The sequence below is a fragment of the Astyanax mexicanus genome, chromosome 22 (genome assembly GCF_023375975.1).
Source record: "Astyanax mexicanus isolate ESR-SI-001 chromosome 22, AstMex3_surface, whole genome shotgun sequence".
NCBI classification, from domain to species: domain Eukaryota; kingdom Metazoa; phylum Chordata; class Actinopteri; order Characiformes; family Acestrorhamphidae; genus Astyanax; species Astyanax mexicanus.
The window spans coordinates 24,674,008-24,697,855 of record NC_064429.1 but is presented as its reverse complement, the minus strand read 5'-3'; the positions used below and the strand labels follow the sequence as shown (position 1 = coordinate 24,697,855).

The 23,848-nt window shown below is 38.6% G+C and overlaps 1 protein-coding gene across 1 annotated transcript in view; it reads right to left on the bottom strand.

Moving 5' to 3' along the window:
• Positions 1 to 23,848, bottom strand: part of serinc5 (serine incorporator 5) — a 50,355-nt gene that overhangs the window by 24,598 nt on the left and 1,909 nt on the right. The window contains exons 2-4 of the mRNA XM_007243945.4: positions 10,391 to 10,558; positions 5,138 to 5,316; positions 1,763 to 1,845 (exon numbers count right to left, since the gene is read on the bottom strand). Coding sequence (XP_007244007.3) covers positions 1,763 to 1,845; positions 5,138 to 5,316; positions 10,391 to 10,558 — 430 coding nt within the window. The remainder of the gene's footprint in view (positions 1 to 1,762; positions 1,846 to 5,137; positions 5,317 to 10,390; positions 10,559 to 23,848) is intronic.

The following is a 23,848-nucleotide window of genomic DNA, read 5'->3' as shown; positions in this document are numbered from 1 at the left end:
TACAGTAAGCTTAGATTCCTAAATTTCTCCAGCACTAAGGCTGAAGTGTTAGCATTAATGGCTAACTCCTGGGAACTCTGAGCTGAGTGCTCTGGTAAGCCAGGACGATATTAGCTAGCGGTTTGTGCCACGTAGCTTGTTTTAACACTGTAAACATGCAGACTATACAGGATATAGTTCCCTCTGAATGACAAAATAGTGACCGCGGTTAGCAGGTAATGCTAATCCTGCTGCTGCAGTGCTAGCTAGGGTTTGGAGCAGGCTACAGTTCGATAATACTCACCTCTGAACGACGAAAGAGCTAGCACTTAGTGAGGTTTGTGACTAATGCCTATGCTGCTCCTGCAGTGCTAGCCAGGGTTAGCAGCAGGCTACAGGCTGATAATACTCACCTCTGGATGGGGAAATAGCTGTTAGTGGCTAATGCTAATGCTACTCCAGCCCTGGTGCTGGAGAACTAAACTGAAACTCCTTTATAACACTGCGCTTCAGACGAGAGGCTTTACTATTTCTTATAACCTGACTGGTAAAATTCATACACAAGACGCACTGGATTAAAAGACGCACTGACGGTTTTGGGTAAATTAAAGGATTTTAGTGCACCTTATAGTGCGAAAATTATGGTACTCAAAAATCATTCCAATCTATGTTTAGTTTAAAAGGATACAGCAGAAAAAGACTGCACTTAATTATAAACTGTACGAGCAAATCACACCAACTAATTAGCCTCCCACATCCTTCACACAGCACTGGGGATGATTCTACTGTAGATACTGTGGAATGCTGAGATAAACACTATTTAAACAATGAAGCTCCAGTAAATGAGTTCTGCTCTCCGGTAGAAAGTGAAAGAGACTCTACAAGAAAAAGCAAGTTCTCTGGTGCATGCTGAACAATGATTTGGTGTCCAAACAAAGGAATGGAAAATGAGGAAGTAGTTTACATTATCAGTAGAGCTGCTATCTCTACAACAATACAGTCACTATTAGGAACCAATGACTGTACAAAATAATGGGCATATAATAATGTGGTTCCATTCATTTCAAGTTTACAGAAATGAAGACTCACCATCACATTCAAGGGTTTTATTTTAGTTTTTTTCATACATTGTAAATTAGGACTGAAGGCACTCAAACTATGAAGGAACACATACGGAATCATGTAGTAAATTAAAATTGTTATCCAAACCAAAATACTCTGCAAATCATTTAGGTGGCTCTTATCTGGGGTAATTTTAACTTGCAGTTTCTGAGGCTGGTAACTCTGATTAACTTATCCTGTGTAACAGAGGAAACTCTTTGGAGTGATTCTGATGAGTCTTTGCGACTGTTCTTGAGGATACTCAAAGTTCTTGAAATGTTTCGGATTGGCTGATCTTTATTTTTAAAAGGTTTTTTTTTCGTTTACACAGAAATTCAAGTAATGAACTCTTGACGAGTTCAGCACAGCTGTTAACTGAAATCCTGAATTCCAGGTGACCTTACCTCGTAAAGCTGACTGAGCAAATCCAGCCAAGATGTACAAAGCTGTATCTATCTAAGCAAGAGGTGCTACTTTGATTAAAACTTTGATGTAAAAGACATTCTGCTTTGTTTAACTTTTTTTTTGCTAAATAATTCCAGTTGGATGACTTTAGTATCAATCTACAATGCAGAACATTTTAAAATAATTAAAAAAAACTGAATTTAAGGTGTGTCCAAACTGTTGACTGGTACTTTATAGAATCAGAAGAAGCAAAGAAAAGTTAAAAGTTCTACTGTACCTTCCAGAAACTGTTCTTCTCCTGGTATGAAGAAGCCCCCTGCACAGCAGGCCAGCAGAGCCAAAAACTTTATGAACCAGAACCTGAAAGGATCATAAGGGGGGAAAAAAAGGAGAAAAAAAAGAGAAAGTATTTAAAAACTTGGGCAGACGCTGCCAGTGCTCTTGGCCTGGGCTCGGTTTTGAAAAGTCAGTTTGGTTTAAGTGAAAAAGTGCAGAGCGTGGAGTGTGCTTTACCATTCCAAAATCACCTGGATTTACTTAACGCTCATAAACGATGGATAAACAGCACGAGTAAATGACTTCCATAGCACTTTTTCGGGCATTTGTTGTTTTTTTGGGTCATTATTTAGAACGAGGCTTCCTGTTTACTATGCTTGTATTTTATTGGAGAAGCTGCTCGAGCAGGCTGGAAATAAGCATCAGCTTGCTCTGCTCTGCTCTGCTCTGTTCTGCTCTGGAGGCAGCACACATTCCTCCACTCGTACTCTGCCGTACACTTCCCCTTCTCCTCCACGTTATTTGCATACAACACAAAGATCCGATTATTGCGATGTGAAGAGCTCTCGTCGGGGGCTAAAGCACCGCGCCTGAGGAGAATAAAGCTCACCTCCTGATGCAATTTCCCCCAGACAGGGCTTTTAATTAATACCCCCATTCAGAGCTACAGGAGTGGGCGGATAATGGAGTTTAAGGAGGAGCAGGGAGCAGAACACCGCTCATGGGGAGCTGGATTAGGGCAGCCAGCCAAACGATACACAGCCTTGTAGACCTCTGATGAACCTGGGATAGCTACAGAACCTCCTACAGAGCAGAACAGAGCCGAGCAGATCAGAGGGCCCAGAGAGAACGTGTGTTGAGAAACAGGGAGAGTTTAGAGAGACAACAGGGTAGGGAGGTAGAGAACCAACAAAAATCAGCCTGGAATTCAACATCAAGTCTGACCCAAAGCAAGTTTGAGAGTTTGTTTTTTATTATAAAAAAAATTAAGGCTTCCCATTCAGGGTTCTTGCACCATTTTAAAAGTCAAATTTAATGCTTTTAAGACCTTTTTAAGACCTCAGAAAACAATAAGTAGTCATAATTTCTTTGGTTCAAAATAATTTAATGTACTGGAAATGAAAACTTAACCTTTTCTATGTGTTATCTTTTTTTTTTTTCTTCAAATTTGTTCCATTGTGATGCAGAACAGAGCCAGCATAACATATGTAAAGTTGCATTACGTCAAATTACACAATGAACTGCATATAGGAACCATAAACAATTATGAAAGCACGCTTAAAACAGTCTCTATTATAAATAAGCTCAAAATGAAGCCTGTCCCAAGCAAGTAAAATGGAAAAAAAAAATGTTTCGGCCGGTCTCATCCACAGTCTCTGAGGCCACAGTGTTTCCCCACTGGCATTAAATGCGCGGTCTAAAAATTTATACCTACAGCAAATTTACAGACAATTTAAGACAATTTAAGACCTTAATTATCCAGATTAAATTTAAGACATTCTAAGACTTTTTAGGGACCTGCAGGAACCCTGATATTTCCAATTACATTGATGCTTCAGTCCTTATTCTTATTCCTTATGATTTGCCAGATTTTACCTTGTATGCTTGTTCTGGTTGCACATTACAGCAATGTGTGAAATCAGATTCCAGTGTTTCAGTCAAAACGGCAAAAAAAAAAAAAAAATCCAGAGTTTCTAAAATAAATATATATATATATAAATAAATAAATAAATAAATAAATAAATAAATAATAATAATTACAAAAAAACTCATTCAAAAATGTTGAGGTTTACATGATATAGTTGTACACATCTGTTTACATTTGTATACATTTGTATCTACATATACTACCCCTTTGTATTTAACTTCATATTGTATTCTTTGTATTCTCCTCTCTGGGGCAGTTTGAAAATTGGGAGAAAAAATAAAACATCAAATTATATAAAAATGTTGAGGTTTGGATTCTATAGGCGTTGGTCAAGTGTTGTGAGAACTTCATAAGCAAATTCAGCTTCTGTTTGATTTGCAAATGTGCTGCACCTTTTCTCACCTTTTCTCATCTTTCTCACAGTTTCTTGATAAGCTCTGGAGTCATACTGGACACAAACATACTCACAAACATAGTCCATACTGGACTATGGATTTTTAGAGCTCGGATTCTTCTCTCGCTCAAAATTAAACCCTTGACACATCTGACAGGGATAGAGACCCAGATCTGAGTAAAAATAAAAGTGCTCTATCAAAAAAGTGACTTGAGTAGAAGTTGAAGTGTTCTATAAGCTCCACACTTAAGTGGAAGTACTAAGGTTTTAACATTTTTTTTGTACTTAAATATTGGAAGTAGTTTATTCTAAAGTGTAGTACTGAAGTGCTGTAAAGTACAATACTCTGGTATATAGCTCTTCTTTTAAGTTCAGCTTGATCTCTTGTTTCACTTAATGATGAGGAGCTTCATCTAACCCTGTGACAGTACAGAACATTTACTGTTCTGGTTTTATTGATAACGTGGGTTTGGAATGATTCCTAACATTTCTAACGAGTATCGATGCAGCACATAAAAATGTATCAGAGAAGAAAAATACTAATCTCATCCAAAATATGTAGTGAAGTAAAAGTGGAAGTAGGGGAAAAAATAATAATACACCAGTAGATACAGATACAGCATTTTACTACTCAAGCACAGTAGTGAAATAGTTCTACTTTCTTACCACACATCTCTGCTAATGATGGTCTAAGTGTTTACTTTGTTGTTGTCAGGGATCAAATTCTCAGCAGTTTTGGAAGAACGCCAGTTTTTTAAAACTTATTTTCACTTACTTTGACTTTCCTTTCCTTTATAAAGGTACTTTAATATTATTGAATATCTAATCTTGTCAGAAATAATGAACAACATATGCTCAATACCAATTCTCACTGGAAATCCTGTGAAAATAATTAAGAGAGGTCTTCTTTCTTTTTTTTTTTTTTTTTTTTTGCACAAATGATTTCCAGACGTCTGACGAACACTATTTTGGCTACACTGTACTGTACTTCCCTGAATTGATTCCTTGTTTTACTTCCAGTTTCACACACACATGCGTAGGCCTGAAAGACCTCTGTGCCCATAAGGACCAGATTAGAAATATATTTAAAGTAATAAAACTATTAAAGGTTAAAAAATGAAACAACTAAGTTCAGGCCAAAACCTGAACCCAGTAAAGTGGGAGAGACAGATCCTGAGAAAGCAGAAGCCGAAACCTGAACCTGAACACCTCAGTCCTGTCAAACAGAGATATGATGTCTGGACCTGAGCGTGAATAGTCAGGTCTCACTGAGTTTAGATGAAAGACTGAAACTCTTCCTGTAGGGGGTTTGGGACAGAGGAGGAAGGACTTACCCGTTATGGACGGCCGCCCTGCACCCTCTGCTCGTCTTCACTCTGATGGTGAACACGCAGAAGAAGAAGAAGAAGCAGGCCATGCCGAAGCAGACCTTATACACAGCAGAGTAGCCCACCAGAGCGCTGCAGTTTTCCCCCGCGTTCAGCTTCGAACACATCTCAGAGTAGAAGGGAATCTAAAACAAAACAGAACAAAAACAGAAACACAATGAGGGTCTGCAGAAGTTCTGCTAACACCCTCAGGGCTAGCCAAGCCCAAACCAATGCAGAACATGTGCAGAAAATCTAAATCTAAATCTACAAGTCTAAATAAAATATTTGTGTTTGGAGTAAACAGTCTGTACTCTTCATTGAGACATACAGGGCACTGTGTAATGCTCTGGTTGGGATTATATAAACAGCACAGTCAGCTGTGGTTAGGGCTGCACAGTTTGGGCAAAATATCTAATTGCAATTTTTCCACAGAATATTGCGATTGCGATTTAAGTTGTGATCATTTTAAATCCATTACACCTGTATAAGTGGTTAACATATCTATTAAATATAATTATAAACTTATTTACACATAAAATATTCCCAGGGTTCTCAGATTTATGTATTAATCTTTCTTTTCTTTCTCTTCAAAGGACATTTATCAAAGTGTCACAGCTTTTATTTATTATGGGACAGAACTGAACGATAAGAAAACGTCACGTTGCATGCATATGTATTTTTTAATTCAACAATAAAAGATAGGCGCTCTAAACTCTCTAAGACTCGACCCCCTATTTGGCTTACTAAAGCTACTGCTTCATTACTCAATGTAGTGGCGCTAATTAAATGAATAGGGCTTAATTAAGTTAAATTCTGTGAATCTGACACCAATTTATCCATAAGTTCTGGTATTTACTTCAGGAGCATTTATCCTACTCAGTAACACAGATGTCGTGAAGTATCATAGAGAATTGTCTTGTGACATCATCGATATATATACACATGATACTGTGATATTCGATATATCATATCACTCACAAAAGACAACCCTGAACAAAGGAAAAATCTGCATTCAGAAATGAGGATCTGAGACTATAATTGAGGCCATTTTAACCTTCACGGTTCTCGGCTGGATGGAACAATATTTTCACACGGATCACAAGGTCTGTCCACAGCAAACAAGAGCCATTTTGACTTGCAAACAAGGATGGGGATGAATAAATAATGACCTTCCTCTTTGATCAGGCACTTTCAGCAACCCTGCGCAGTGCCATGAATCAGAACGAGAGGAACGACCATTCAGTCTGTTCTTCTACACAGAACAGCACCCACAGAAGTCTAGTGTATCCTGTATATATAAAAAGCTGAACTGGGTTCAGCCCTATAGTTTAGGATTCTTCGTGGCTGGTGGAGTTATGTTTAAAGAGAGGGCGAGAATATTCTGCAGTGTATAATTAGCTTCTATTTCCAGCGCCATGTGTGACCAGTTATCCTTGTATAGAGAGTCTTTTACAGGTTATTTTGAGAAGTACACTATATTGCAAAAGGGTATCCATTTGACTGCATTGTGTTTGGTGATGTAAGGCTTGGATGCAGCTGTTTGTGTCAATGGAAATCCATTCTATGAAGTTCTATATGCTCTACGGTTCTTGAGCTAATCTGAAGACCATATGAAGTCTACTTTTGGATGTCACTTATTTATGTTTTTTTTTTTTTTTTTGTCGTTCCCAGTCACTTCCACTGTGTTATGATATCACTGACTGTTGGCTGTGGAATATTTAAATATTTAGTAGTAAAGAAAGAAAAATTCACGGCTGGACTTGGTCAGGTTGCACAGGTGGCATCCTATCATGGTACCACTGTGGTACCATGTCTGAGCTTCGGAGAATAGACCATTTTTCACTAATATTTGTACATTTACATTTAAGGTATTTAGCAGACGCCCTTATACAGAGTGACTTACAACAGTGCTTTGATGTTACTTCAAACATCCAAAGCTAGTTTGTAGACTAGGATCAAGAGATACACAGAGCTTGATCATGTTTAGAACCCTAGGAACCTTTTTTTATTATTAGTTTAGGAACTCTTTGAAAAGATGTGTCTTCAGTCGACGTTAGACTCTGCTGTTCTGACAACCAGTGGAAGTTCATTCCACCACCTTGGTGCTCCAGTACAGAGAAGAGTCTGGATGTCTGTTTTCTGTTTGTTTGGAGGGATGGAGGTTTGAGCAGAGCAGTACTGGAAGCTCTAAGAGCTCTTGGTACAGATCTGGCTTTGACCACTGCCATCAAGTAGAAAGGAGCTGGTCCGTTTTTTGCCTTGTAGAACCAGTATGCACCATGCCTTGGATTCTGGTTTTATACACCGGTGGCCATGGAAGTGATTGGAACACCTAAAGCTGAATGATTTGGATGGGTGAGCAAATACTTTTGAAATTAAAGTGTAGCTAAGAATCCTGGAGATGTTAGTAGCTGGTAGCAGGGTAAAGCAAAGATCTCCATGGCCTGGTGTTTGTACTGTGTGATTGCATAAACTGCATAAACAGTAAAAATATGTACTTTAGCTATAGCTCCATCTTGTTCTCATCTGACTGTCCACAAGACATTATTCTAGAAGGTTTACTCAGGCTTACTCACTTATGTTTCGGCAAACTGCAGTCTAGCTTTTTGTGTCTCCTGCTATAGCATTTCATTTAATTCGAATGTAGAAATTATTGCAGTACACAATATTTTTGTAATTTTAAGACTATTAAATGCCAATGACATAATGATAACAGAACAGCATAATACATTTTTAATTTATCATTTATTATAATTAGTTTGGGAATTATATTCTTATTTCTTCACCTACTTTAGTTCACACTGTGTGTATGGAGTTACAGTTATTAAAGCACAACTGGCTAAAACACTGTTCACTGTTTTATATGTGAACAAACATACAAATAAACACAATAGACTATATCATGATTATCAAAAATAATTGAGGTCATGTTCATTTATTGTGCGATAAATCGATATTGCATTTATTGCGACAGGCCTAGCTGACACTGATGCACCATGAGCCTGCAGGACAGCTCAAATTTCTTTGGAACTTGATTGGGGCTGTTTATCCACCACCAGGACTATTTTTCCTGTCTGTCCACGTCCATGGAGATTAGCTACGGTGCCATAGGTTGTAATCTTCTTGATTATGTTAAGGCACATTAAGATCTTTAGAGATGGACTTAATGTAACTGTAAGATTGTTGATATTTTTCCACAATTTTGGTTCTCAAGTCTTTAAAAGGTTCTCTTCTTCTGCTCTTTCCGTTCTTCATGCATACTGTAGCACACACAGACAGATAATGCAAAGCTTGAGTCAAATTCTCTCCTTTTTATCTGGTTTTAGGTGTGTTTTATGTAACAGGTGGGTTCAAACGAGCATCACATGCTTGTTATTTAAGTTATTTACCCACAATTTGGATTGTGAATTTTAAGGGTGCCATGACTGTATATTTGTGTTGTAGTAACCATGACCCCCATTTCCAGTCACCACCACCAGCCATTTACTGTCATTATAGACATTTAGTGCAATCAGTGGAATTCCCCTTTAAATAATGGAGTTTTCCTGCACTGTGAAGTACTCGCCCAGACTACAGTCATTCAAAACCACTGAGAACCTCTTCACAAGGTCCACCCAGTTCTCCTTTCTTCTTCACCTAGAGGTCATCTGAGCCCGTTTGAGGCTTTTCTGAGGGGAGGCCTTGTTGTGGCCGAGCTCGTCTTTTCTAGCCTCTTGTTCTCACATGGCATTTACACAGTAGGGAGTCAACAGGCGAGCTGTGGGCCTAAAAGAAAGGCTCGGCCAGAGCACAATGGCTGGGTCCACATTACACACCCAGCTACAGCATTCCAGTATAGACCCTCTCCATAGCTTCATGCGCATATAGAGGAAAAACCTTCAGAAATAATAATAAGCAGACCAAGTGAGAGGGGTAATGGTGCATTATGGGTACATATACTGCTCTGTGTTGTTCAAAAATCTATTTTTTTCTTCTCCTGTTGTGTGTGTTAAAGGTTTACTGAGTTCCAGTATGGCTTTCAGTTTCCTGCAGCGCTGCGTCGTTTATGGGGTGGACTTTTGTGGTTTGGACTGAAGCGCTGGCTGACTGTAGATAATGCCTTCATACGTCTGAAGGCCGTCTCCGTCAGCAGCGAGTGCTTTACAGGCCATCCCTAGCAACACTGTAATTAAACTCGTAAAAAAAAAAAGAAAAAAGTCTCCCGCGGCTGGAGCAAAAAGGCCTTTTTCCAGAAGATGTTTTCATTCAACTGACAGCAAGATTATTTCTCTTTTGTAAAGGATGGAGAATAGCTTTCTTTGGTATGGAAAACTAGGTTTGCCCTCGTCTCCTGCTGAAAAGCCAAATGTTAAAACAAGGCGGAGGAATAAGACTGTTCAGCTGTGCTTAATAACCGCATGATTAGAGTTCAACTCAGCTGTGGAGAAACGGGCCATAAGCAGCCTGTGGACAGATATATATGATCTCTGAGCAGCAGTGTAACACAGGGGTTCTATAGGGTCTTGCTTTTTACACCAAGAATCAGTACTAAGACTAAACATTATACACCAAAACATAAACTAGGACTTAACCAGACACCAAGACTCAAAACCAACACCAAGAGTTAACACGAAGGCTAAGCACCAAGACTCCAAAGGACTAGACACAAAAATAAGACACACTGACTGGTCACCAAAAGTAGATGTAGCACCAAAATATGACCCCAACACTAGACGCAACACCAAGACTGGACACAAAGATTGGAGGAAACACCTAGGTCTAACATCCAAGATAGACATGACACCAAAATTATATACACAGACTATACACCGAGACTAGTAGGCACCAAGATATGAGACCAATATTGGATTAGGACTGGGAACCAAGACATGACAGCAATACCAGAATTGATACCAAGACTGGGCACCAAGACCAGACTGGACACTAAGCACCAACACCAAGCACCAAGACCAGACTTGACACTAAGTCTAGGCACCAAGACCAGACTTGATACCGAGACAGGGCACCAAGACACGCAGTCAACATTGGACTGGATTAAACAGTAAGATGAGACACTGACTGGGTGGCAATGGTTTAAAAAAAAAAACTATTTTATCACCTACTTTCAGGGGTCATGTGACATTTTTTAAATGAGCTACTGCTTTAATATAAACAACTTTAAACTTTATTGGATTTTAAGAGTAGAACCTCAAAGAAGTGTATGCATTAAAAACGTACCCGATTCTGCAGTTCCATCTCCACGGTGGGCGACATCATGATGACACAGATGACGGTGCCCAGCATGAAGTAAAGTGCGTACATGAAGCGCGTGCTGGTGGACTGCTTGATCTTGGGACAGCAGCCGCAGCATAGCGAACAGGCCGCATTACCACAGCAGCAGGCCAGCTAGAGGAAGCAAAGAGAGAGAGAGAGGTGGACATGTTAACATTGTGCACTCTGTACTAATGACTGTTATTTAGCCCAAACTGTTGTTCCTCTTTCATTAAAAGAGCTTCAATACTGAGGTTTAACCATGTGGCTTAAGTCTGTATAATAGTTAGGCCTGCATAAAAACAGTAAATAAGAGGACAAGGCCTTGATGTACAAGCACAATTGCAAAAAGTTGGGAAGCTGTGTAAAATGTATATAAATTAAAAAAAAAACAGAATATAATAGTTTACAAATATCATATACATATAATCTATTCACTAAAGAACTTAGAACAAATACCGGATGTAGAAAGTGAGACATTTCATTAAAACATTAATGCATTTAGAACTTGATTTTCAGCAAAACATAAAAAGTCGCAACAAAAGCTAAAAGTGTTTAAGTGTTACTAACAGCTGTAATAGTAGCCAAAAACTGGGTTAAAATAAGCATTTTGGAGAGACAAAGGTTCACCAATCTGCGAAAAACGACTTTGCATACCCCACCATCTACTGTACTGTATTTTTCGCACTTTAAGTCGCCCTTAAAATCCTTTTATTTTCCCAAAAATCGTCAGTGCACCTTTTATCCAGTCAGGGTGTAAGGAGCAGTAAAGTCACTGCACTGAAGTACAGTGTTATACAGGAGTTTCAGTTTAGTTCTCCAGCACAGGGGCTGGAGTAGCATTAGCATTAGCTGCTAGCCACTATTTCCCTCGTTCAGAGGGGAGTATTATGGGCCTGTAGCCTGCTGCTAACCCCATCTAGCACTGCTGGAGCAGTATTAGCATTACCCACCAACTGTGCTCGCTATTTCCTCGTCCAGAGGTGAGCATTATCGGCCTGTATTAATATCGGTTAGCCGCTAATGCTAATGATCCAGACTTAGTGCTGCAGAAATTCAGTAATCTAAGCTTACTGTAAATAAACGGAAGCACTTTACTGGCTTTACTGAGATTAACATTTATTATTTAATAATAACAATAATATTAATATTTAATAATAAATAATATTTATTACAGGTTTGTTTACTAAGCCTATCTTTATCTAACTTCGTTAGCTGTCCAGAACTCAGTCTGATCACAGCTCATTGTTCATAATCAAAAATGATGTAAGCTGTCTCATGCAAAAAAGAAGCCATATGTCTACACAATTTAGAAAAATATTCTCTGCGCTGTATTCTCTGGGCTAAAACTTACCGGAAAATGGTCTCCACATTATTTAACATCTGATAAGTGTTAAATATGTTCCATTGTAAATAAAATATGGGTCCAATAGATTATTATTATGGAGTATTGCATTCTGTTTTATTTAAATTTACATTTATTGACTTATTTACATTATATACATTGTTTTACACACTGTGGAATTGTGGAATTAAGATTGTAACATTTTTAAACATGAGGACAAAGCCTGGGCTATTCTATTAGAAAGCACACACACATACAGACAAAGGCACACACACCTAGAGAACCTCATTGGTCATTTTCGCCCCTAGCAGCAAAAACCGCCTGCTCCTATTGGCCGACACAGTGAAGGTAGCACTGGGCTGTTACTATGAAACTGAAATCAGCACATGACAAACATCAGCTGCTGCAGTCAGAATAAGAAGTGCTGAGATCATACTATTACACAGACAGAGAGTGGATATATGAGATCATATTCCATCTACACACAAAGACCAGCAGTCATGGTGTATGGAACCACACTGATGTGGTGGTACTGATATATGACAAGCATTATTTTCTGTGATTAAAGTGGACCTTATAAAACAGTGGGTTCATTGTTGCTAAGCAGGGTTCTGAGAGAAGAGGAAATCTGACTTTTTTTGTCTTTTCAAACCAGATCTGAATCACTTTTGCTATGTTCACACAGCTATAGGAAATAGCCGATTTCTGCTATTCTCAACAAACCTGATGTTTATTTTAAGCTTTAGTACAGCTAAACCCTATCCGGATGGGATTAGTTTCTCAGGGGGTCCTGGGGTAATTTTATTCCCGTCTGGAACAACCATGTAGGTGTTTTTCTTAGACGTCCTCAAACTCCTCCCTTATTTTTAGTTCCGTCCAGATGCACATCTCTGAGTCCACTGCCACGCACCGTAATTACACTTTCTTCGTGCGTTTCCATGGAGATCCACGTAAACACAACAACGAGTGGAAATGGAGGAGCTACTGAACGCGATGTGATCATGTGACAGTGAAAGCCAAAAAAACTCACTGGTCCTCCTGCTTTTTAACAGACGTCCTCCTGAGAAACTGCTCCCATCCAGTCAGTGCTTTAGTAGCCTTTAATACGGTTTACACCTGGTCATATACATATACAGTATACATTCAAAACAAATACAAACCCAGTCACGCAAACCCCTTCAGGAGGTGATTTGAAACAGAAACACGTGTAAAACATATTTTAAAATCACTAATTAAATCTGATTAAAGCCCTAAACAAAAAAAAAAGTTTGTACCGTTTGTCTCAATAATGCACCAAAATGTGTTTTTTTTTTTTTCAGCTTGCTCTGGCTACTACGCTTGTGCAGATCTCCACAATTAAGAAGGGCTTCCGCAATAGTAGGTCAGCCCTCCCCATTTGTGGCATAACCATTGAAGAGCTGGGATTTATCTGTAAAAAAAATGCCATTTTTAACCTTACAAACATACACAAGTCAAACTTCAACCAATGACTGGTCTCCTCCTTTATAATGTCTCTGGGGAATAGTCATGTATAAACATTATGCGCACATTGTGTCATTTCAAGAAAACGTGTTCAAATTACAGCTACAGATTATTAAGAATGTGAACCAACAAGAAAACCAAATCCAATACGAAACTGATAACTCAGGCTTGTAATGTCAACATAGAGAAGAACAGAAAGAGTCAGAAGAGAGAGAGAGAGAGACAAAAGGAAAGTAGCCTGCTCTCAAACTTGTTTTGCCCAAGAGGCAGCATGTAAATAACAAGAAAGAGAGGGCTTAGCACTGATCCCTGGAGAACATCCTGTATAAAAGTGATAAATATTCACTGTATATTGCCTCAGTGTATACAAAACAAAATTACCCATTAGGGCAGAAGTGAATCAGGTAAGAGCTGAATTTATTATGCCAATATCAGAGATTAAGTGGCAAGAAAAAGTATGTAAAATGTTTGCAATTTCATGGTTTTCTGTATAAATTCATCATAAAATGGAATGGGATGTTCTTTATCAAAATCAAAGGTTTTGACAAATATAATGTGCCTAAACCAATAAACACAAAAAATATATGATCTTGCAGATTTTTATTGAACACACTCCTTCAACATTCAAAGAGGTAGTGGAAAGTAAGTGAACTTTTAGAATGAATGTGGTTACACACTCCTCCACTCTACACCACTCTAAAGTTTTGCGATCCGGGTTTTGACTTTGCTATGTCAAAAGGCAGATTTTGTTTTTTTTAAGCCATTCTGATGTGGACTTGCTTCAATGTTTTCTGGTTATTGTCCTGTTGCATAACCCAACTTCTACGGAGTTTAAGCTGATGTACAGACACTCATATTATCCTGTGGAAACTTTTGAAATCTTCCGCTCAGTGATTGCAAAAACTGGCTAGGCCCTAATGCAGCAAAACAGGCCCATATCATGATGTTCCCACCACCATACTTTTTTTTTTTGTTTTGTTTTGTTTTGTTTTTTTTTTAAGGTTGAGATGATGTGTTCATGTTGATGTACAGTCCTTTTTTATTATATGTTTATAGTATTGAGAAGATCAGTAGGAGCAAAGTTGGAGATATAGAGGAATTCCATAGCGTGGGGGCCATGACACTGACGGCTGCATCAACAAAGACTGCAGACAGCATCAACAAAGCTCAAGAAGACTGGGAGTACCATCCCCCTCCTCCTGACGACAGGTGGTCAGCCGGAGAGAGCTTCTCTCTCAGTACCCGCCCTATTCCCACATCGCCTGAGGTGGGTCGTGAAGCAAACATAAGAACATCAAAATGTTCATCTAAACCTAGTAGGAATCAACTATTTACTTTGGAGGTCCGATTAGGCTTTTAAGTATTGGTCAAGTTTGTCCAAACTTTTTCTTTATATGTGAAACAGATATGTTGTCGGAGTGGAAGTTTGAACAGCAAAAAACGCCTGAAACCATCTGATAGCTCCTGTGATTCTGGCGCAAATAAAACCGAAACTACATGTGAAGTAGGAACTTTTCAAACAAACATCAGATATAGGTCACATTCAAAATATAGTGTAAACAACCTAAACATTGTTGCTCAAATCCGATTTTTGATGGTTCACATTCACAAATGTAAGTGACCTGTATCTGTGTGTAATATGAATAAATATGTCCCCGAAACACCTCACATCCGCACATTGATACGTGTATAACATCGCCTTCTTTCACCAACAATAAAAAAGTCATATTTGAGAGACGACTCGTAGCTTTATAAAGGAAAATAGATGCATTAGCAGCTCATGTGGGGAGCATCTTTTGCTGGAGTGGAGAGTAAACAGCTGGTCTGAAGTACATGCTCAGGTCAAGGAGGAGAAAAAAGGCCAGGCGGTTTGCTTTTGCTGGTTTTAGCTATAGCTGCACAGCTGCACCAGGAGATGTGTGGGTACGATGCGTAAAAGCAAAAAGTTGCATGAATTCTGATTTAACTGTTCACATTCATGTTTCATGTCCATAGATCGTATACGTATCAGATTTAGGACCACATATGGAAGTTGCTCAGATCTGATATGAAAAAATCCGATTTGGCACGTTCACAAACCCATTAAAAAGTCAGATCTGAGCCACATTAAGCAAAAAAAATCAGATTCACTTCAGCCTGGTAATGTAAACGTAGCCTTAGGAGCATGGACCTCAGCTACTTCTTCCCACTCTGCCCAACCAACAAACTCTGGTGGAGTCCCTTCAAAGACTTTCCCTGAAGCCTCTCCAGCTGTCGCAAGGATCTGGGTTAAAGGTTACAGACCCAGGCTGAGGCCATTGACCTGGATACTAAGTTTCACACAATGAAGCCCAAGAGCTCCTTAAACCCTGCTGCTTAAGGCTGCTTCAACCTCATACTAAGGAATGTTCCACACTGAAGAAAAGAATATAAAAAGGGCTGCAGTGAAACATATTTGTGTAAAACACAGCTCTAAATCAAGTCTATTTGCCAATAAAAGTCTGAAATGGAGCAATTATCTCCAAACATTGTCCAAATAATGACTCAAGTAATCGCTTTATCCGCCATCCAACATAATAATCACTCCAACTGAAGATAACTATGGAAAGTTCCTTCCTAAACAAAGACACAAGAGGAAAACTACAATTTCCTAACCAGTTAATGTCAATGACACTTTTTATTTTTTATATATTTTTAAAGCTGCTACTCCTCCTACAGTTGGAAAAAATCAATAGTGTTCCATCTCAATCAGGAATATTTATACAGTAAACATCTGAACAAATCTACTGTGGCCAAAACACTCTCATAGAAATGTCTTCATAGACTTTTGCTTCAGAAATCTACAGGTCACATTTTTCAAACTACAGCCAATAAATTTTGCACAATCATAGAACCTATTGTATGGTTTGTGTTTTCTTCTTTTTAAACCAATTCAATTTACAGTTTTAATAAAATCAACAAAAAAGTTTCTCTCATAAGAATGAATGGTGGAATTTTCATCCTAAAAATTGTGCTTTTTCGACCAACTATATTTTGAGAAAAAGTTGTCACTTCCCAAATTTTAGCCACAAACTTGTGAAAACAGCTCTATTAGTTATTAGTTAAAGACCTAGTTATTATATCTATTAGTTAAAGACCTAGTAATCAGTCATATTAACCAACAAAACCACTAGGGATACCATGGCAGCCAAAGAGCAACATTATAGCAACCACCTGCCTTCTTTTGACAAACACCAACTTAAGATACCACAGCAAACACCTAGCAACACTAACAGCCACCATGCAACACCTTAGCAACACCTTTTCTGGAGGAGGGACAATGGGCGTGGCCAGACCGAATAGCAGCAGCCAATCACTGAGCTCTAAAAGGGGAAAAGGCATGTACTACACTGGAAAATATTACAACACACAAAGCTGGAAAATATTACATTGACTTCTGTTACAAATCTGATAAAATTCTTGTATTTTTTTAATATCTCAGTTAAGGGTGTGCCATATCATGCCTTATCATATGCAATAATAAAATAATTAAAAATATATATTTTGTTGCAGTAGTGTATCCTTAAGTTATTTTTGTTTTTATTTCAGTGTTTTGTCATATCGCCAAGAGCTATAGCTGCACAGCTGCACCAGGAGATGTGTGGGTACGATGCGTAAAAGCAAAAAGTTGCATGAATTCTGATTTAACTGATTTTAACATTCATGTTGCATGTCCATAGATCGTATACGTATCAGATTTAGGACCACATATGGAAGTTGCTCAGATCTGATATGAAAAAATCAGATTTGGCACGTTCACAAACCCATTAAAAAGTCAGATCTGAGCCACATTAAGCAAAAAAATATCAGATTCACTTCAGCCTGGTAATGTAAACGTAGTGTTTTGTAATATCGCCAAGAGTATCGTTATAGCGAAAAAATATCATGAAATATCGCGATATTATTTTAGGGCCATATTGCCCACCCCTACCCATGAGCAACTACTTGAGCAATTTGGAAAAATTCTGCAGAATAAATTTTGAGCGTTTTGGTTATAGTAACAAAAATCGAATGCCACGATTTGACGATTTGAAGTCCATGCTCTAGTTAGGTTAATTCTGTTGCCAAAACGTGGAATCTTGTTTGATCTGAGACGCAGCTCTGCTGGTGCGTTAGCTGGGAAATTCTCCAGCTCTGCCAAAAATGTATTACTTCACTATTTGAAGTGTAAACACACACACAGAAAGCCTCCTCCCGCAGAGACCATAGTTACACCAAACACTCCAACATCCAACTGCAGCATCAGATCAATGGATTTAAAAGAGGCACTGATGGATGGATGCAGTTCGGCTGGCAATCATTTGTCGGGCGCCGGAAACGGCTTTTTCATTTGCAAATGCAGAGTCCTGAGGGGGAACAGACAGTGAGGGAGTAAACAGCGCTCTTTCAGCAGCGGGACGGTGCTCTGATTGTGGCCTCTCACACTGAGTGGAGGTGAGAGGGTGTGTGAAATCTTCAGCTGACTGAGAACATCTTACTACTTCCCACACTGTCAGCACTGTTAGCACTGCTTCAGCTCCAGCAGCACTGTGACGGTGTGAACGCTGGTGTTGACTCCTCGCAGAGCTGCTACTACTACTACTACTACTACTACTGAAAGACTGCTAAAGACGTGAAGGAAAAACACTTACACCTGCCAAAAACAATTAGAGTTACGCAAAATCAGCCATAACATTAAAACCACTGACAAGTGAAGTAAAAAAACAGTGACAATCTGACTACAGTGGCATCTGTCTATGGAGATATACAGGCTATATATTAGGCAGCATGTAAACAGCCTGTGCTTGAAGGTAGCACACCAACCACATAGGAATACCAACAAAACCACTAGGGATACCATGGCAGCAACATTATAGCAACTACCTATAGCCTCATCTTGACACTCACTTAAGATACCAAAGCAAGCACCTGGCATCACCTTAGCAACACCTCCTGGGATACCACAGCACTCAAATAGCAACACAATAGCTACCACCACAGCAAACACCTAACAACAGTGCTTTATATTAGTAACCTAACCGAACTAGTAACCACTGAGCAGCACCATAGCAACCACATATCAAACACTTGGCAATCACCTGGGATACCATATTAACCATCTAGTAACCACTTACCATCAAACACCAGGTAACCACTTAGCAAACCTATAACAAAAAACAAGCAGCAATTACTTGTCAATTACCAGGTATATCATAGCAACCACTTAGCAACACCACTAAAACCACTTAGCAACACCATAACAACCAGCTATTAACCATTCGGCAATCACCTGGGATACCATATCAACCACCTAGCAATGATTTACCAGCACCACATCAAACACAGGGCTCATAACCTGCGATATAAGTTACCTAGAAAAATGATACCAACCACCTAAAAAAAAAGCTTATGAACCACGTGGGATACCACAAAAAGCACTTTTCAACACCATAGCAACCACCTAGAACCACTGAGCAAAATCATAGCATCCATCTGGGATTTCACACAAAACACTAACAACCTAACAACCACAAAGCACCACCACAACAACCATCTAGCCAACTCCAGTTCAATATGCATCTCACAGCTATAAATCACACACAAGTCATGCGTTTTTCCACACAGTTTTTATCAAATAAATCAGAAAAGTAGCAAATATTAGCGAACTTCAAATATTTTTATATATGAAAAGACAACCTTCCAAAAAAAATAAAATAATTAATAAAAAAAGCTTAACAAAAATGGAATTCAGGAATCTGTTGTAACAGTGGCATGGTTTAAAACACAAACACAAAAAAAAGACCAGCCTGTTCTCAAGATATGCCACGCTCCTCCACATAGGCTCGAGTCCAGAGACATATTTCATGAAGTTTCATCATGCACCCCCAGCTAAACATAGCTTACCCTAAAACAAATAATACAATGGTGAAACAATGGTAAACTGCCACCGACCACAGAGAACCAGTTAAATTAAATGGACAAATTAAATCTGCATGAACTGATAATTACCAATTACTTAAGTAATCATTAATCTGATTGTGCCCACAACGTATTAGTATCTGACATACTGACTAAATACATGCAATAAAAACAACACAGCACCAGCTCTTCCAAATAAACTAAAGCTTCACTTGCCAATGAAACCTCCCGTCTGTAAACAGCTTACATCATCACGGCTGAATCATGAGATAGTCATCAAGCCATCTAGAGCAAGGAGGAACTCAAGTCCAGACAGCTGAAGGAGACAATCCATACAGACTGCAAGATTTACCATGTTTCTACTAGGCCTTCCTGATAAATCTGTTAAGTAATGTAATTGCAATGGACTCAAGGGCAATATTCACATCGCAGACTATGGCAACTAGGGTCCTATGATTTTCATACAATGGAGAGAACATGAAATCAGATTTTAGATATATAGAGAAAAATGCAAAACAAAATGCTGTACATAGGCCCCTAACAATGTTACATCAGGCTAATTAAAGCACACACATAACAGATAATAATTAATCATATTATTCTCAGATATGCAGAGCGTAATAATAATAATAATATCATGAAAAGAAACACTCACTGATATCTGGAGAAATCTGAAGAAAATCCATGTATTTCTTAAAGTGACACTGTAAGTTTTGAGCATTTAGAGACCTCTCTGGTGAGAATGTGCAACTGCAACAAGTTTGTGAAAAAGTACTTTTAATGCAGGCTTATATAAATAAATTAATGCATAACATTCAGTGTTTGAGTATGGTGTTTTGTTCATTTATATAATACTATCAAAATGTAGAAATCAATTACACTGAACAAACCTACCAGACCACTCTGTATTTACACTGATTTTGTAGGACAGTGATACCATTAATCTAAATATTTTGCACCCTACCAATTTAGGAGAGCCATATTTTTTCGCAATATAACGCACACTTAAAATCCTTTACTTTTTGCAAATATTTGTCAGTGTGCCTAATGTATGAATTCATCAAGTCAGGTTAGGGTTTATTTAGCTGCTTATTCTAATGCTGCTGCACCCAGCCTTAGTGGAAATCAGGTAATCTAAGTTTACTGTAAATAAATGGAAGCGCTTTACTCACCCAACTAAACAGTTTTCAGGAGAGGAATCTGTGTAGATTAACACCCAGTGTTTTTATTTTTTTAAGAATTACAGTTTTGTTTACTCAGCTTAATGCGCCTTATAATTCAGTGCGGCTTTTGTATGAAAGTAGACATGCGCCTTAGAGTGCGGAAAAAAACAGTACTAATGCTTTTAATTTCAAATAAAAATGTAAGGACTGCTGCTTTAAAAACACAATATATCTCAGTATTTTTTTCCCCATTATCGTGCAGCTCTTGTTTTTTGTTGACCTGGGATATCACAAGAATGTAGGCGCCTTTAGCTTTGGCCTACTCTAGCTACTACAAGGCCGACAAGGAATTCACATTCATAGCATCATTCCGACGCTAAGCTGCTTGTTCCCAGGTTGTGTGGGTTCAAACATAAGCAGCAGCACGATCCTATCCAATTCTAACAGCCTGCTTGAGATGGAAATGTATCCTGTGAATCAGGATTTGCTCCCATTGTCGATCCTGAATGGCCCACTGGAATCTAAAAGACCTTCACAAGTGTAGACCCATTTCTGCTGGGTTCCTCGATTGTGCTAAGTACAACAAAGTATTACAAAGAAAACCCCCTCCTAACCCCTCACACCAAAATACCAGCACAATCTGTGGTGTATCAGGTGAACAGGACCATAAAAAGGCGCCAGCAATCCGTCTGTGCCCATCTCGCACCCATCTTGGCTGCCGTGGGGCCACCGACTCCTGACAGGCTTAGCACTAATGAGACAGCCCAGCAGACGCAGGCCGCCTTCTTTCTGTTGCCCGCCGCTAATCTTATGCAAACAAGCAGCCTCATAGATCCAACTAGGAAATGAAAAGACCACCCGCGGACCATGCAACATACAAAAACAGGGGGTTAGCAGCAAACGCAGGCCACTCAAAGCACACCAAGAATGTGGAGGACAGTGTGTTGACTAATCTATTGTCCTCCATTTCCCAGATTATCTCCAGCGTTCCTTAAACGCTCCCCAATTGTGTTTTCAGTGCTGTCCTCTCAAAATAAATAGGGTCAGTTCCAACACTTTCTCTAAACAGAAACAAGCTTAAATAGAAGAAATGTCAAGGAAATGTCAGCAAATACTGATGAATTATTACTATCCGGCCTATTTTCACTGAAAAAAGCTGCCTTCAAGGCAGCAAGTCTTCACTAGTAGTGTTGTAAAGCAGTGTTAGTTACAGGACTCCCATAAACAACAGCTCAATGTCTGTTCCAGCACAATGAGACAAACAACAAAGACTGAATGTGTGTCTCTAAGCCGAGCAACACTCCTTCTGAACAACAACTTTCCTTTGTTTTCAGAGAAATAAAGATCTCAATGCTGAATAAATACATTTGAAAGGCACTGTTAAGGGAATTCTCATATATATATATATATATATATATATATATATATATATATATATATATATATATATTAGGGGTGTCACGATTCTCTAAATCCTCGATTCGATTTCATTTTCGATTTGAGGGTCACGATTCGATTCGAGATTTTCTTGTTTTTTTTTCTTGTTATTATTTTATGCCTCATAAAATTTAAATAATATATTTATTATTATTATTAATATTATTATTATTATTATTATTATTATTATAAATATTATAAATATTATTATTATTATTTATTAAGATATATATGGTAATGCCATCTAGTGACTTTTTTTGGTAGCAACAGTGTGCACTATTAAAACAAGCAGTTTATCAGAGCTGTGTGTGGATGGCTGGTGAAACTGCTCATTACATGAAGCTGCAGTTCTTCATCCAACCACTAGCAGCAGCAGCACAAGCCCCGCTCTTTTCACTCAGTCACTACTTCAGTACAGCCCAGCCACGGGCTACAGAGCTCAGCCAGTCCGTTTTTACTGTTTCTGTAAACAAATAAAGGTTTTAACCCCACTAACCGGATAATACAGCTCACTACAGTTCATCTTTCAGCCCAAGCAGCTAACAGCAGCAGGTTAGAACAGCCGACACGGAGTCACTGCTCGGATTAAATTATAAACAGGTCAGTTAGCGCGCTGCTAACCTCAGGATGTTTATAACTACGGAGTTTAGTGGACACACCACGGCCGCCAGGTAAGTCTTTTAAAGGCTACTGAAGACTATTAAAGGCTATTAGAGTGTAACCCCTGGCTCCCAGGGGTTACAAGAGGTTATTGAAAGCATTATTGGGGGGCAGAAATCAGTACAGGCTGGTTAGATAAGTGATGTGGGTATTGTCTTATAAATATTTACACATAACTTATATCTCTCCTGAAAAGCTTTTATTTTAGTCAGAAACACGCTTGTGTTTACTTTATCTGAGAGAAAGATGTTTTTTTAATTCAATGGAAAGCAACAGGTGTAGTCAATTATAAGTTTAAGATTTTTAATCCACCTCACTGTGATCTATAGTCAGTGTTCTCAAGTCACACTGACACACGCATTTCAGCGAGTTCACACGCTCTCACCTGCGCGCACCCACCCCTCCGTTAGATACAGATACAAAACCTGCGCGCCCAACCCCCTCCCCCCCTCCCCCGTTGGACAGATAAAAACAGTGATCACACTCCCGCCGACTGCGCTCATGCAGTGGCTATCTCTATTTAAATGAATAGGATGCGCTGTGTTGGTGCCGCGCCATTTGCGTAGCGCGCTGCGCTATTTGCGTAGCGCGCGCGGGAGGGATCGTCGATCCTCTTTTTGACTTCGATACTCGAGATCGTGACCTCATTTCGATTCGATTTCGATAAAATATCGAGATCGTGACACCCCTAATATATATATATAATAGTTTTACGTGTTTAATAAATAAATTGTACAGGTTGAGTTTACTAGAAAACACACTGGAAATCCACTCTTCCACTCTACTGTAGCTGACTCTAGTAACACTGAGTGAGAGAAAAAATAATAATTGTAGGAACTTGTCAGTAACCTTAGCTTGGTTATATATAAGGTGGAACATAAGGTGGGAGTGAGAACTTATGGGGAATGCTAATAATTTGTTGGCTATAATAGCATATACCCAACTAATTGATTATTAAAATCCGTTGACAAGTATTTTAATAATCTACTTTAACCGATTAGTTGCTGTAGTCCTACACAAAAAGTTTAAGATATATACTGTGGAAATAGGGATGCATGGTTTTAATGTTGAACAGGTAGGGCTGGGCGATATGTAAAAAAAAATACATCAAATAAGTGATTCTTGATCACGATTTTTAGTTAACAACTTCAGTTGTTTTTTGTAAACAGACAGCACCAAATAAAGTAAGGCACAAGCTATTGTTCTTTTGTACAATGTACATTTTTTTTAAGAACAGTAAGCAGCCTCCTTTAATCTTACATATAGCTTTTATATTAAACACAGTGTAAACATACCTGCCTTTTATTTCAGTTTTTATTTAAGAAAAAGTGTAAAATACAAAGATTGCTGCCACATTAAAGAGTTCTTTTCAGGTTTACAACTTCCATTATTGCATTTTAAAAATCACATTAAAACAGTAAT